The sequence below is a fragment of the Nycticebus coucang genome, chromosome 20 (assembly GCF_027406575.1).
Source record: "Nycticebus coucang isolate mNycCou1 chromosome 20, mNycCou1.pri, whole genome shotgun sequence".
Taxonomy (NCBI): Eukaryota; Metazoa; Chordata; class Mammalia; order Primates; family Lorisidae; genus Nycticebus; species Nycticebus coucang.
Genome location: NC_069799.1, coordinates 5,884,947 through 5,899,941, shown reverse-complemented (window position 1 = coordinate 5,899,941; position 14,995 = coordinate 5,884,947). Strand labels below are relative to the sequence as shown.

The 14,995-nt window shown below is 41.6% G+C and overlaps 1 protein-coding gene and 1 non-coding gene across 2 annotated transcripts in view; both read right to left on the bottom strand.

Moving 5' to 3' along the window:
* LOC128573098 (inactive N-acetylated-alpha-linked acidic dipeptidase-like protein 2) overlaps nt 1–14,995 on the bottom strand; it is an 85,188-nt gene that overhangs the window by 57,649 nt on the left and 12,544 nt on the right. The window contains exons 2-3 of the mRNA XM_053573294.1: nt 13,107–13,281; nt 9,410–9,503 (exon numbers count right to left, since the gene is read on the bottom strand). Coding sequence (XP_053429269.1) covers nt 9,410–9,503; nt 13,107–13,281 — 269 coding nt within the window. The remainder of the gene's footprint in view (nt 1–9,409; nt 9,504–13,106; nt 13,282–14,995) is intronic.
* LOC128573247 (small nucleolar RNA U13) lies at nt 4,059–4,162 on the bottom strand. Its single transcript, XR_008376399.1, has one exon. It is a non-coding gene; the product is annotated as a small nucleolar RNA U13 (small nucleolar RNA).

Here is a 14,995-nt window from a genome sequence, read left to right as displayed (position 1 = left end):
CTAATGAAATCATCAAGCTTTGTGGCTGAAATTGAAAATGAAATATTTATACAGGTGTTGACAAGTGGTGTCCATTATTCACACATTAGCCATTTATTCTGTTTTAGAAATAAAGTTATAACCCAAGTAGTCAAAATACAACAGTTGCTTACAATCTAGCAAACATTTAAATGATTTTGACCATAATAATTTTAAGTCATGATGATTAAAATAGAAAAATATATGGTTTAGTGGTGACATGTTCTATCACTGTGATTAAATGTTTATTCCAAGGACATGTAAAATAAACTTTTTAGGGAGATGATGTTCTATTGCTTTTTTTTTTGCTTTGCTATGTTCTGTTAATAGGGATAGATCTGAAGTCTGGCCTCATCTTTCTGAGTTGGAGTGACAGGGAAAACTGAGGAAACAAAAGAAAACAAAACACACGCACACCAACCAAAGGAAAAGTGCTTCACTCAAAGCATAAGCTGCCTGCTGGAACCCCAGGAAGCTGGCACACTCCGGCTGCCCCGCTGGGAACAGCGGCTTTCAGGGACAGATTCATCCAGACACAGCGGTGTCTGACTGGAAGGAGAAATGTTTGTAGAATGATTGCAGTTTTATTTTTTCCTCCTGTGATTAAACACTCTTAGATACAGCTATTAAAGAAGGGATTATTCACCTGGGCTGGCCCCAGACTATTTGCTTCACCTTTTATTTTTGACTGAAACCAGGCTTTCCCCTAATGACCAGGCTTCCCTGGAGGCGCCCGGGGCCGCAGCAAGTTTCTCTCCCACCCTTCTACCAGCACTGCTTACTCTTTAAACATTTGAGCTCCTAACTCAGAGTCGCTCCCACTTATGCTCCTTTTGTCTTAATTCTTGACAGTTTAGCGTCCATGTGGACATACTCTGGCCTTTCCTTAGCTCTAGTGACCTCCGCCCCTACTCCATGGTCGGACACTGTCAGTGGCAGCACCCACACTCTTTCCACGATCCTACTTCCAGGAGTTCCATTTGCTGAACACCATCTCCTGCCTTTCCAGCTCATGTACTCTCAATTCTGTGCCGGATGAAGAGGGTCCGGCTGCCTGTCAGTGTCAGCCAATGTGCAGAGATGGGATAGGTCCCCCAGTCTTTATTAGCAGAAGGCCAGAAATTCCAAAAAACGGTGACAGTAAGCCTGTTCTATTCTTCCATCTTCAAAACCAAAGTTTTACACATACGAGTTAAAACCAAGAACCTTTCCAGACCAGATGTGTGGTGTCGGCCCTGGCCGGTGACCCCATCTCACACTCACTCCGTGTGCCCTCAGTCCCTGTGGTGTCGGCCCTGGCCGGTGACCCCATCTCACACTCACTTCGTGTGCCCTCAGTCCCTGTGGTGTCTGCCCTGGCCGATGGCCCCGTCTCACACTCACTCCGTGTGCCCTCAGTCCCTGTGGTGTCTGCCCTGGCCAATGGCCCCGTCTCACACTCACTCCGTGTGCCCTCAGTCCCTGTGGTGTTTGCCCTGGCCGATGGCCCCGTCTCACACTCACTCCGTGTGCCCTCAGTCCCTGTGGTGTCTGCCCTGGCCGATGGCCCCGTCTCAGACTCACTCCGTGTGCCCTCAGTCCCTGTGGTGTCTGCCCTGGCCGTTGACCCCGTCTCAGACTCACTCCGTGTGCCCTCAGTCCCTGTGGTGTCTGCCCTGGCCGTTGACCCCGTCTCAGACTCACTCCGTGTGCCCTCAGTCCCTGTGGTGTCTGCCCTGGCCGTTGACCCCGTCTCAGACTCACTTCGTGTGCCCTCAGTCCCTGTGGTGTCTGCCCTGGCCGTTGACCCCGTCTCACACTCACTCCGTGTACCCTCAGTCCCTGTGGTGTCTGCCCTGCCCAATGGCCCCGTCTCACACTCACTCCGTGTGCCCTCAGTCCCTGTGGTGTCTGCCCTGGCCGTTGACCCCGTCTCACACTCACTCCGTGTACCCTCAGTCCCTGTGGTGTCTGCCCTGGCCGATGGCCCCGTCTCACACTCACTCCGTGTGCCCTCAGTCCCTGTGGTGTCTGCCCTGTTTGTTGACCCCGTCTCACACTCACTCTGTGTACCCTCAGTCCCTATGGTGTCTGCCCTGCCCAATGGCCCCGTCTCACACTCACTCCGTATGCCCTCAGTCCCTGTGGTGTCTGCCCTGGCCCATGGCCCCGTCTCACACTCACTCCGTGTACCCTCAGTCCCTGTGGTGTCTGCCCTGGCCGATGGCCCCGTCTCACACTCACTCCGTGTGCCCTCAGTGCCACCAATACATGGTAGAGTCCCGTGGTCCTGCTTCCTCTTTACGTGCCTCATCCCTTCATGTCTTCACTTTATTCCTTTCCCACATGAGATATTTCGGTCCATCATGACAAGAGCTCCTTTGTAAATACATCTTTTTCTTTATCTCACCCAGTTCATTGCCTCTTCTCAGCAGCCCAGGCCCCACTTCAGCCCAGTTCTGCCTGTCTTGTGTCTGTGCTGACGTTCAGGACAGCCAACCCCAAAACCCGGCACACTGGCATTTTAGGGAGACAGGAAGACCTCTTTGACCTTCTCCTGCCTTCCACCCTGAAGCACACTATAAAAGAATTCTCTGACCTTCCTCTGAGGAAGTCGTAACACCTTAATTTCAATGTCTAGGGGGAGGCACATCCTCATTCTCAGAGACACTGAGGCACAGAGAGAATAACCAGACGGGCCTTACTAAATCACCCTCAGTTTACTGGCATGAGATCAGATCTTTTCCCCTTCAAACGTACCTCATCATTCTTCATCAAACTTCACATAAAAATATACAGATTCCTTTCCCTGATTCTTTGGGTCTTCTTCTCTGAAGGCTCCTTGGATCATGTAAAGTGTATATTAAATAAATTTGAATGCCTTTCCCTAAAAATCTGTCTTTTGTTAAGGGGGCCTCAACCATCAACCTAGCAACTACTGAGGAAAGAAATCTGTTCATCCTCAGCACAGAAATACACAATTCCCCCTCTACTTTCTGCACTAGGAGATTTTTCCCTCTCCACTAGGTAAGCGTCGTCAAGACAAAAGCATGCTCAGGCTTCCTGGCTCCATACTTCTTACCACCTACAACCATGTTTCCCAATTTGCCACCTTGCGTTCTTTCTTGAGTCCTTTCATGGGGGTTTTGTCACCAAGCCGCTACATCAGTTCCTGTTGAGATCACCAGTGCCTCTGGCCTGCTCCACACGGAGGCATTTTTGACCTCCCTGGAGTGCTGGACACAGCTGATCACGTTCTCTTCTTTGGAAGGTTTTATGTGCTCGGCTTTGGGATATCTCATTCAGGTGTTTTTCTATGACTCTCTGGGCATTCTTCCTTGGTTTCCTTCTCTTATTTCACCTTTTTTTCCAATTTCTAAATGTAGGTGTGCCCAGTGTCTAAACAGAAAGTTTAGACCTTTCCTGTCCTCTCCACTTAATACCTTAGTCATCTCAGCCCTGACAAGTCACAAATTTATATTCCCAGGTCAGTTCTGTCTATTTGATGGATACAACTCCTAAGTTCTTCTATAACACATATATTGAGAATGAAAATTTGTTCCTCCAAAGTGACTGGTGTTAGGGCACATTTTGAGCATAATGCTAATTTTGAATTTGGTATTAATTATGCCACTTTTATTGTATTATATTTATTTACATATATGTCTTAAAAGAAGATATTTAAAATTTGTTTCATTTATTAGATGCTGATTTGTTTTGTTTTATTTATTTTGGTAATACAAGTCTGCCAGGCATATTATAGGTGCTTAATAAATATTTGTTAAAAGAATGAATAAGTAGATTCAGGGGATCCTTTGAAGTCCATGGAGACTACATGCAAATTTTTTGATACATATTTTACTTTCTGGGGTGAGAGACCATAGTTTTCTTTATATTTTTAAGAGAACTTAACACCCACAAATGCAAGATTAATAATATAATTCTAATAATGACCCAGTAGGTTCTCTTTTGAGCTTCAGTAGTAGCCAGTATGACTTCACACATTCATAAATTAGTTATAATGCTAACATCTATGCCTATTCTACAGTTTTTTCCCCCCACATCAGACAGGTAATGTGCCAACATCCTAACACACTTGGGGGGAGACCCAGCTTATACATTAGCATGAAAATCCAGTAATCATATTTATGAACCACAGAACCTTCATATTTGGGGATTTTTAAGAATAAATTTGATGGTTTGGAAAAATAGAACTTAGCATTTTAAATGACAATGAAAGAGCATAGGAAATTTCACTCCAAAATATAACTCCTTGGTATAGAGTATTTTGAATTACATGCCCATCAAGACCAAGACAAATTAGAAGGGGCTTTCCCTCTATCTGCATAAACTGATCACAGATCAAAAGAGCAAGCGACTTCCCTTCCTCTCCCTGTCATTTCAATATACTGCAGGAAAAAATGATCAACAATAAAACCATACCTAGCCTAAATTATTTTGAACGTAATAGCTGTCTCTCAGGTTAATTTATAAATTCATCTGTTTCATCCATCCATTTGTCCTCCCTAGCACCATGTGTCCCCCCTAAACAGAACTCTCTCTTACACCCTTCCCAAAAGGCAAGTATGAAAATACCTGAACTTCACTGGGGTGTGGAGATATCACTTTGTGATTCTCCCCATGTACATGATAAATAAACCTCTGCCTTCTTACTCTGCCTTAATCGTGAGTTGATCTTTCAGTGAACTTTGGGTGAAAGAGCGAGTTTCTCCTCACCCCTATGGTTTGGCTTAGGCTGCAGGATCTCAAAGCCACTTTGCTCTCCTGATAGCCAAAGTGAGGAAGATTGGAACTCCGACCAGCCGGCCACGTGGTAAGAACCCTTACTCACTGGTCAGACTCCTGGTTTTCTTCTCTCTGTGAGTTCCAGTTTAGTAGATGGTAAATGACCACTGTCCTTTCTAAATTTAAGATAAATGAGAGAAAGTGTCTTTGGGAGTGCCTAGTCTTGTGAGCAACTCTTATGTTGGTGGGGTTTTTTTGGTGTTTTGTAATATGAACATTCATATTGTTTGATTATCCTCTCAGCAATAGCCTTTTTTGGTTTTGTTGTTCATTCTTATCGTTGTCTTTCTGCATCATTTTTATCAAAAGAAGGTTACTATGGGGTAGAACTCGGGCGTCCCACCCCATGAGCCCCACATTCGAGCAGCCCTGCAGGTTGCCAGCTACATGGCCTGAGTAGACTGGTGTCTTCTAAGGCAAACTCTGCTGCAGGCCCCCAAAACAAAAACCATATGAGGTTCCCCCTTGCCCAGTTTCCTGTCTCTGAGCTGAACTTGCGACTGAGTGGTATTCTCTCCTCAGCTTTCCCATCCAGGGGACATGTTTTTGGGGGAACACATCAAGTGGCCAATATGAAAAGGGTGAGAGTTCAAGACCTGTAAGATTCTAAGCTGCACACTCTTTGTGCAGAACGTATCAAGCTCAAGGGGAAGTCCTCACCTTAAAATGTCCTATCCTCTTTGTTATCCTGTCTATTTCTGAGAGTAAATTTTTTAGAATTTTGGAAACTGCTTTTTCTGTGCCCTGTCCAAGCTAAACCTGGAAAATTACCACCTAGATTTTCTATGAAGAGGCACTGTATTGAGTTGCTTTGGGAATAAATATATCATTGAGATTCATGGCCTAAAAAGCTTCTAAATTTAAATAATATATATACATTTTTAGAGATCTCCTAGTTGAAGCAATTACCTTTTTTGTAGTAACATAGAAATTAGACTAAAAAAAAAAAAAAAAAAAAGACATGTCATGGTCTGGCTATCCTTAAAAGTTCTCTGGATAAAATTGAAGAACAAATATCTAATATAAAACAGAGATAAAAATTACCTTGTACAATACTCCTATAGCAATAATAGAAGAGGCCAGAAAACAGAAACTGGTGAGCTGTTTCTCCAAGGACCGGAACTCAGTGACCACAGGTCATCAAGATGTTCACAGGCTCCCTTCCTCCATGCAGAGTGATAAGCAACCTTCCTTCATATCAGGGGTAACCCAGTGAGTAAGCAAAGCCCTGTGTCTGAAATGGAAATCACACATGTCCTAGAACAGATGCAGAAACCCGGCCGAAGTGGGATCAGGTGCTGCTCACTCACCTCTAGGTAAGGGTAGCTTCTAGAAGCAACCATATGTTAGGGACCTAGACGTAGTTTTATAGGAGATGCTTCCCAGCTCCCTAAGTATGGTAATATAAACATGAGCAGGGCAAAGCAGTAAGTCACATGAGCGGGTCAAATGTCAAATGTCAGCCACTGTGCTCAAGTCAGCCTCTTTCCCGTCCCTGCCCCCACTGAAAGCAGAGAAGTGGAAGGGGCTTCATGCAGTGCGTCTAACCACTTATTCCTATGAGAGTGTTAAAGTGTCAGGGGTAAAACTTTTGGGCTCCTCATACCAGAGTAAAGAGATGTCATGGAAGGCGAGGACCCCCGTCCCACTGGGTGGTACTTTATGTGATCTAAACTATCTATGTAACAGGAAGGAGGCATGAGAATGTTAGTATTTTTGCAGACGTTTCTTTGATTATTTGTCTGTCAATAGGAGTGAGAGACAACTCCTTAGTAAGACGTTCCCAGGCTATCACCTCTTCCTGTGATCTGCCTTACTGCTGGGCTTGCTATCCTAAACCTGGCTTGGTGCCAGTATTCCTGTATGTGAGTTTTGAATTTGCAGAAGCCACTCTCTCAGATCACCTGCAGCAGTGGTCCCGACCATCTTAGCACCAAGGACTGGTTTCATGGAAGACAATTTTTCCATGGACCTGCGTGGACAGGGGAGGGTAGATTTTCATAAAAAGTGGTCAACCTAGATCCCTTGCATCAACAGTCTAAACAGGGTTTGTGCTCCTCTAGAGAGTAAGGCTGCTGCTGTGACAGGAGGAGGAGCTCAGACAGTGATGCCAGTGACTAGGGGGTGGAGGGAGGCGGGAGAGGGCAGCTGAACCCACTCTCCGCTCACCTCCTCCTGTGCACCCCAGTTCCTAACAGGCCACAGGCCCTACAGCATGGGACTAATAACTCTGTTCTCAGAGGTCACCCCACGCTGATCGGACATCCTGTGCAATCCCCCTCCATTTCTCCTTGTCAAGCCCCGAGATTCCTGCAATTGCTTATCACGTCATTCTACCTGGTACTCTGTCTCATTCTTTATTTTTGTAAATCTACTGCCAAAGCTTTACAATGGCATTAACAAGTATAAATGCCCATTCAAAACATTGCCCAATTCAGCAGGATGCCTGGTGACGTTGCCACCCCTCCTCCCACAGATATGAAAGGGTAAAATTGACTGCTGGGAACATGGAACACAGTCAAAGGCCTGAAAAAGAGCAAAAATGTTTTACCAGCTGTCTCTTTGAAACGTAGAGGAATATATATATATATGTATTTTTTTTTTTTTTGTACCACTGGAGATAGCTCAATGGAATTATCCAGGCAGAGGTCATGAGATAGTCTTCGCTGGAGATGGGGTTGAGCAGGACCATCAACTATAGTTAAACAGCAAGAGCCTGGAGCTGATCCCACCCCCTTTAAAAGCTTAAGGGTGTGTATTTGTTGGTTAGGATGTTGGTACTTCAACAACCTTCTCCTTTGCCAGCAAATGGATAAACTTCACTTTCCTTCTCTTCAAACCACTTACCCTTCCCTTCCAATGTAGCCTTGGGGGAGTGCCCAAAGTTCAGTAACACCCCACAATAGTACTGCTAACACATTCTTCTTTTTGCTGGCTTTATTCCTTTAATATTATAACCTTTCATGCCTTTATTACAAAAATAAACTTTTATTATAGAATGTTTGAACTCAGAAAAGCAACTTGTTCATACTGGTAATTCTATTACACAACACGAGCACTTCCCAGTCTGCTCTGGGAGGTATTCCTGTATGGATGGACACATATTTACAACATGTGAAAAATAGCCTCCTCCTTCGGTTCTCTGAAAGTTTAAAGTATTATACACAATACCAATGAAATTTCTAGAGTACAAAAATGAGAACTAAACAACAATCAAATCAATCTCTTGAGCAAACAGACATTTAAAAAGCTCTTTGAAGAAAAGACGGCTGTCAGTCACAGAACTCGTTAGTCCTTGGTTTATACCTGATCTGTTCTTATTTTGTACAATGTCATTTGCTTGGTTGCTCAGAATAACTGCTACAGGTAGCTACATTGACAATAATGAAATGGAAATGTGATGAAAATAGGAAAGAAAAAAACCATATAGAGATGGACTTCAATATAAAAAAGCAAAGCAACAAAGCGAAGCCGTTGTGTATGGGAGCAAATTGCCCCACACAAATAGCTCAATTATTCACAACGTCATGGTTTTACAGCCAACATAATAAAAATCCTGAGAAACAACTAGGAAAAGGACTGTGGCGTCGTCTCCGATGCAGGTAGTAAGACTCAGTCTGGGCAGTGAAAGGAGAATGGGACCATAAACTCTTAGCTACCGGAAATATTTGGCTTTGTAGGAAGGAAGATCCATATCTGAAGGATCACTGTTGAGCTTTATGGTTAAAATAACGGCTTTTGGGCGGCGCCTGTGGCTCAGCGGGTAGGGCGCCGGTCCCATATGCCGGAGGTGGCGGGTTCAAACCCAGCCCCGGCCAAATTAAAAAAAAAGATAAATAAAAATAAAAAATAAATAAAATAACGGCTTTTGTATTGAGAAGTAGTTGTCTACAAACGACTTGTTAAAGCGTTGGTGTGTGCCACACCTTCTGGGGGCAAGACATGATTGCAAGAGGGACTTTACCTAACAAATGCAATCAGTGTAACCTGGCTTATTGTACCCTCAATGAATCCCCAACAATAATAAAAAAAAAAAAAAAGAGTGACTCGGAGAAAAAGTGGGCAGCCTCTTTAATCACAGTTCTGTCCCTTGTATTTCATTAATGAAGACAAATTAGCAGCCTAATTTGAAGATTGGTATATAGGTAAAGGAGAGATGAAGGTAATTGTTGGGTTGGGACCAGAATTTAGCAAAAAGACATGTATTTAAATCCAAAGGAACTGAAATAGAGAAATTATAGTAGTGATTGCCGGGTTTCCTCCTTGTTATTCTGGCTCGGGTTTTAGATTTCAAATACCCCACAGAAACCAACCCCCAAAGAGAAACTTCCGAGCCAGTCTTATTTGTACTGGTTGGGTGTTAGGTACGAAGTTAAAAAGAAATGGGATTCTTTAATGATGTTGCTCCATATGCAATTTGTAAATAAAACAGAAATGTAGAATTAGAAGTCCCTTTGATAAAACAAAGTAGGATGAAGTCATCTGCTATCTTGTTACCTTTCCCCGCACCATGCCTCCCTTCAAGATGACTTCACCCATTCCTTTTCAAAAATCAGTTGCACAATAACTCATTTCCTTAAATTACAATAATTCAAAGAAAAATTACCTTTCAGGCTGTTTTGAACTTCTAAAGCTATATCAAGAGCATTAAAGGGCAGGACTGGTTCAGTGGCAATTCGCAAAATCACTTCTCCAGAGAGCTGAAAGAAAAAAGGAAAAAAATGCTAGAATTCAGTAATTAAGAGTTTTTGTTAGTTCATACACTTTTATACATCCAGAGTATTAAAAATATAGGGGAAAAATATAATGTTAGAGAATATTTTTTCTTTCTATAGAAACCCTTTTTCATTTTCTCTTTCTATAAAGAAAAAAGTCTCAGTATCTTTTTAATATATCAAAAGAGTATAAAGAAATATAATATAGTCTTCCTTTTTTGAGCTAAATATTTCAATATTTACAAATGTATTTCCTAGTTGAAGGAGATGTAATATTTAGACTTTAGAACAATTCTTTACAGTTCAGGATATCACGTGATCAAACTCGAGAACTGAAATCAATATCTGATTATTAGGTTAATTAATTAATCCAGACCAAATTAATGGTCAATTATTTTCATTTCAAATATAATTTAATATGAAAAAGTGTTTAAAATCTTATGTACTATTTTCCTTGGAATATAGTATTGTGTATATAGTATAGTGTCAATTAGGAATAATTTACTCAATTCCTAATTATTTTTCTAAAATTTATAAAAAATAATATAATCTATATATCTTAAATTTAAAAATCAGTAACATTTTAAATAGAATCTCCAAAGCTTCTACTTGGAATTTTTTTACAGGCTGAACGAGTCACACGCGTTCACACACCTCTCAGAGGGCCTCAGGGCTGCCAGCAAATGCCATTGTTATCTGTCCCTCTCTCCAACAAGTGATATTTAGTATTTACCTGAGTTTAACAAATGCCCCTACCTCTCTTATAACCCTGAAGCCAACACCCAGGAAAATGTGACTGTGTTGATATTATTAACGCACTATGAAACGCAGTTAGTGGACCGTTTGACACATTATTATCACAATGGTTCACAGAGCCTTCCTGGCATTTTCTTAATTATTGTGCTAAGACATTTACATTCCACATTTACTAAGTTTCGCATATACCTTTGTAAGATGCACCATGAAACTAGTGTATGATGCCCCATGATCATATCAATGTACACAGCTATGATTTAATAAAAAAATAAATAAATAAAATAAATAAATAGAAACCCGGTTAGTGAATGAAAACAATGTCTTGTGACACTACAGGAGGGAAATTAGCACCGTACATGACCCAGTGTAACTCACAAGGAAACAGTGTTGTTAATTATTCAAATCTTTTTATTCAAAAGAGGCCAAATTTCATTCATTATCTAAAAGTCATATTTCTCAATTGTTTGAGCAATTCCTATCATGATAAAAATACAATTCAATTTGATCTTCTTCTACATTCTTGGGAAAGTGTATTTCTTGAAACAAAGAGCAGGAAGAGCCACCTTCGATACCCCTTTATTCCTTTGAGATCTTTTTCTTCCAAATCCAGCAACCAATTCTTCTCCTCAGGTATATTTGCAGAGTTTTATCCGCAGCGCTGGGGCTCAGGAAACAAAGCCTCAAATTAAGGTGCTTTGACATACTGAGCAGAAGCAGCAGCCATAAGCCTCTGTGATCTTCCCTGCCTTCTTCAACCCTTCGTCTCTCTCAAAGCATAGAAGAGGCTGTTCCCTGAAGTTCCATTATGCACTTAATAACCCTAACCCCCCAAAGAGGCACAAAATTGCCTTCTATACCCCCCATGAAATCTCATTATCTATCACACAAAGACTGAAGAACTCACCCACACTTAGGTGGACTTTATCAGACAGTGTCTGTCTCGGGCTAATTCAAATTCCAACAGAAGCATTTATGAGTTAACTTTCATCTCCAAGGTCCATTCATTCTCCCTAATATTCATTTACTGATCTTTCATTTATGAAAAAAAAAAAAAAGTCTACATTCTTCATCTCTCTCCTTCCCTACGAAGAAGGGAATATGAGTTTCTCTGTAACCCCCTGAGTTTTGGAGTAATCATTCTCCCAAGATTCCCTCATGCTATATACAGTAAAATGGATTTTTACTCCTTTTCCCTTTTCTTGATCTGCCTTTTGTCAGTTCATTTCCTGGGAACATTCAGATGGCCGAGGGGAAACCTTCCCTTTGCTCCTTCACCAGCTTAGCAATCATGCAAAATCCCGAGAAACTGCCAGCCCTGATGATGCTGTACTTCAGAGAAAGGGAGTTGTCTGCAATAAATTGATATGAATCGTCTTTATTCCATCCCACTTCTTCCAAATCATGCCAGGGACACTGATATTTGGAAATAAATTATTTGTAAAAAGGAATTTTAAAAGAAGATTAAGAAGCAATATGATTTATTCTTCCAATTTGCACTGGATGATTGAAACTGCAGAACAGACATGTTTTGTTTACACTTTTAGAATCTGAAAACCACACATTTTAAAAGATTAAAATGAAAGAAAGGGGAGGAAGGAGAAAGGTGACTTTTCTGTGCACTGCTGGAGAAAGCTATTTTGTTCTGTGGGGTTTTTTTGTTGTTGTTTTGTTGTTTATTTTTAAGAGTCATTTGGCAGCTTGAACAACTGGAACATAAGCCAACTACCTTGCTATTTATTTCAAAAAGAGCCTGGCCATAAAGATGGGGACTTCCAAGGCACCAAGGCCATTATAGAATGCTTAGACTAAATCTGGCTTCGTTTGCAGCTTTACAATCAATAGAGAGATTTGAACGCCCCTTGCTGACAGTGAGAACAGAGGGGCCACTGGGCACACTCCTCTTCCCCACTCTGAAACTGCCTTCCTCAGGGAGGCCAGAGAAGCTTTTGCTTACATTTACACGAGGCCTTCTTTTATTACAAAATGTTTTCCACTTACATGTATCATTTCATAGTCCTGACAACCATGGAGACAGGTGGTGGGAATTAATATTCCATGTTGAAAATGTTGAGGACCAGCCACACTCAGAAGACATGGTTCATAATAATGGCAAAGGTAAAATAGCAGTTACCACAATTTTGTAAGCACCGAGTAGGTATCAGATGCTGCTCATAAGACTTCAAACATCATTCTCCTTAATTTTCACAACAGCCCAGCAAAGCAGGCATCGTTATGTTCATATTGTACATGAAGATAGATACTTAGGCTCACAGAGATTTGGGAGCTTACCCAAGTCACATACCGGAGTAGAACTGATCGGAAGGCTTGTGCTACCCTTTGCTATAACATGTGACATGTGTTAGAATTTAGCAAAAGTATCTCAGTTGCTTATTTTTAGAGAACTAAATCTGGACTAGAAATCCTTTGTATTTTGTCCACTGTTCTTTCTGATATACAACCATGTTTCCTGCATGGAAAAAAAAAAAAGAAAAAACAAAACAAAACAAAACAAAACAAAAAACCCTACTTCTTTTAATATCTGCCAGTACTTGTAATATTTTACCTCAACCCTGATGGCTATTAGGATACCTGTGGCACATAGTATCAGCAAATAACTACTTTGAATTCTATAAAATTCCATTACAATAACTTGAAAACACATATTCTGCCTGAAGACCCCTGTGTCCCACCTTCTCCTCCTCCTATTCTCTGATCATCCTACCCTGATCAGAAGCTAAAGGAAGAATGAAATATAAAGAAAAAAGTATGTACGTATCTAAAATTACTTATAAAAGATTGAAGGATGGTAATACTGGAAATGAGTTAATGAACCGCATTGCAGAGGCTGTCCTCTCTCTGGATAACAGCGATGTTCCTGGAGTCAGTGGTTTCACCACTGTCAGGCAAGTTCCGACGGCCAAGGTTAAACACTGCACAGACAGCCTCCTCAAATAAAGGCAAAGCATGGTTATCCCATAAAAACTTTTCTTTCTCTAGCCTGAAATAACTTTAGTTGTATTTAAAAGTTCAAAAAAGTATTTTAAGAAAACTTAAACTTAGTACAGAGAAACATATGCACATTTTTTTCTTAAATTTAGTAAATAATCTGTTGACTTGTTGACTTTTATAAGGGGATATTCATATTTTATGACTTTGCCACAAATCTTTCTCTTACTTGCCAGACCAGTTTAAAAAAAAAAAAAAAAGATTAGTAAACTCTGAGTATTTAGAGAATAGGGCAATTTTTCTCCCTTTCCATATTGTGCCTATTGCCCAGTATGGTGACCATATTAGCAATAAACGTTTGGAATGACCATATTAGTGAAGGGCTGGATAATGCAGGAGGATGCAGGTGGGCTCATCCAGGCAGCACCAGGCCCAGGGGGCTCTAATGCTGTCTCTCTTCAGTTGTAGGCAGAGGTGAACACAGTGTGGTTTGTTCCACTTTTATAAACCCACATTGAAGTAACATGGGCCGTACCTTTTACTTAAGCTGAAAGTTAAACTACCATTGTGGGATTGTTTTTTTTTTTTTTTTTTTTCACTCTATCACCCTGGGTAGAGTGCCCAGGCTTCATCCTAGCTCACGCCAACTTCAAACTCCTGGGCTCAAGCAATCTTCCTGCCTCAGCCTCCCGAGTAGCTGGAACTACAGGTGCCCTCCACAACACTCAGCTAGGTTTTCTATTGGTAGTAGAGATGGCGTCTCACTCTTGCTAAGCTGGTCTCGAACTCCTGAGCTCAAGGGATCCACCCGCTTCGGCCTCCCAGAGTGCTGGGGTCACAGAGGTGAGCCCCTGCGCCTGGCCGGCACCACGCCCAGCCAGTGTGAAACTCTATTTGTGTTCTCTGTGAAATTTAAAATGCAGTAGAGCCCCACAGTAAACACTGATGCTGTCAGATCATCAACGTCTGTTTTATATGTCAGCATGAAAAAGAAACTGAGAGGGCCGAGATCATGACGACATGTTTGCAACATAATACAGTCAGTAGGAGGGGACCCATAAGCCATCCCATCAGTACCAATCACTACTACTGAGCCTTCATTGTATGACCAACCATCAGTGTGCTATGGGGAAGAGGAGAGAGAGAAAATTTAGTAAAATATAGTTTCTCCCCCTTGGACAAATTTTCCTATGAGAGATAAGTCATAACACTTTTAAATAATTGGACAAGGAGGTAACAGTCTAACATTAGTAAACACAAATCTTTCATTCCTTAAAAAGCAACACTTTCTATTCTACTTTCAACATACCATGTAATTACACCAGTATAGGTAGGGCTCAAGACCCAGAGTATAAAAACGGAGAAGTATTCCAGATTAGAGGAATAAAATGAGCTAACATCTTGGGGTAGAAAGAAGCACCACCTTTATAGGGAAAGGTGGAGAAAGTGGGGTGTCTGAGACAGAGTTCCTGGTTAGTGGGAAGTTAGTCTGTGTGGGGTGCGGGGCAAGAAGTCAGACAAACCCTAAAACTTCATCAAAGCATCTGGCCATAATTCAGGGATCTGCAGGGAGCCCTTTCCACTTGTCTTAACTTTCCAAGCACAAGCACTGTCTGATAAATTATGGCCCGGTGAGTCTTCAGAACAGGATTTTGTGGTGCATGGTACCCCTCAGGCTGTTATGTTCATCTTGAAGTGGCCAGACTCTGATTTTTATCACCTTATAGCAAAAAAAAAAAAAAAATCCAATTTATAAACAAACACCCTCTGGATGA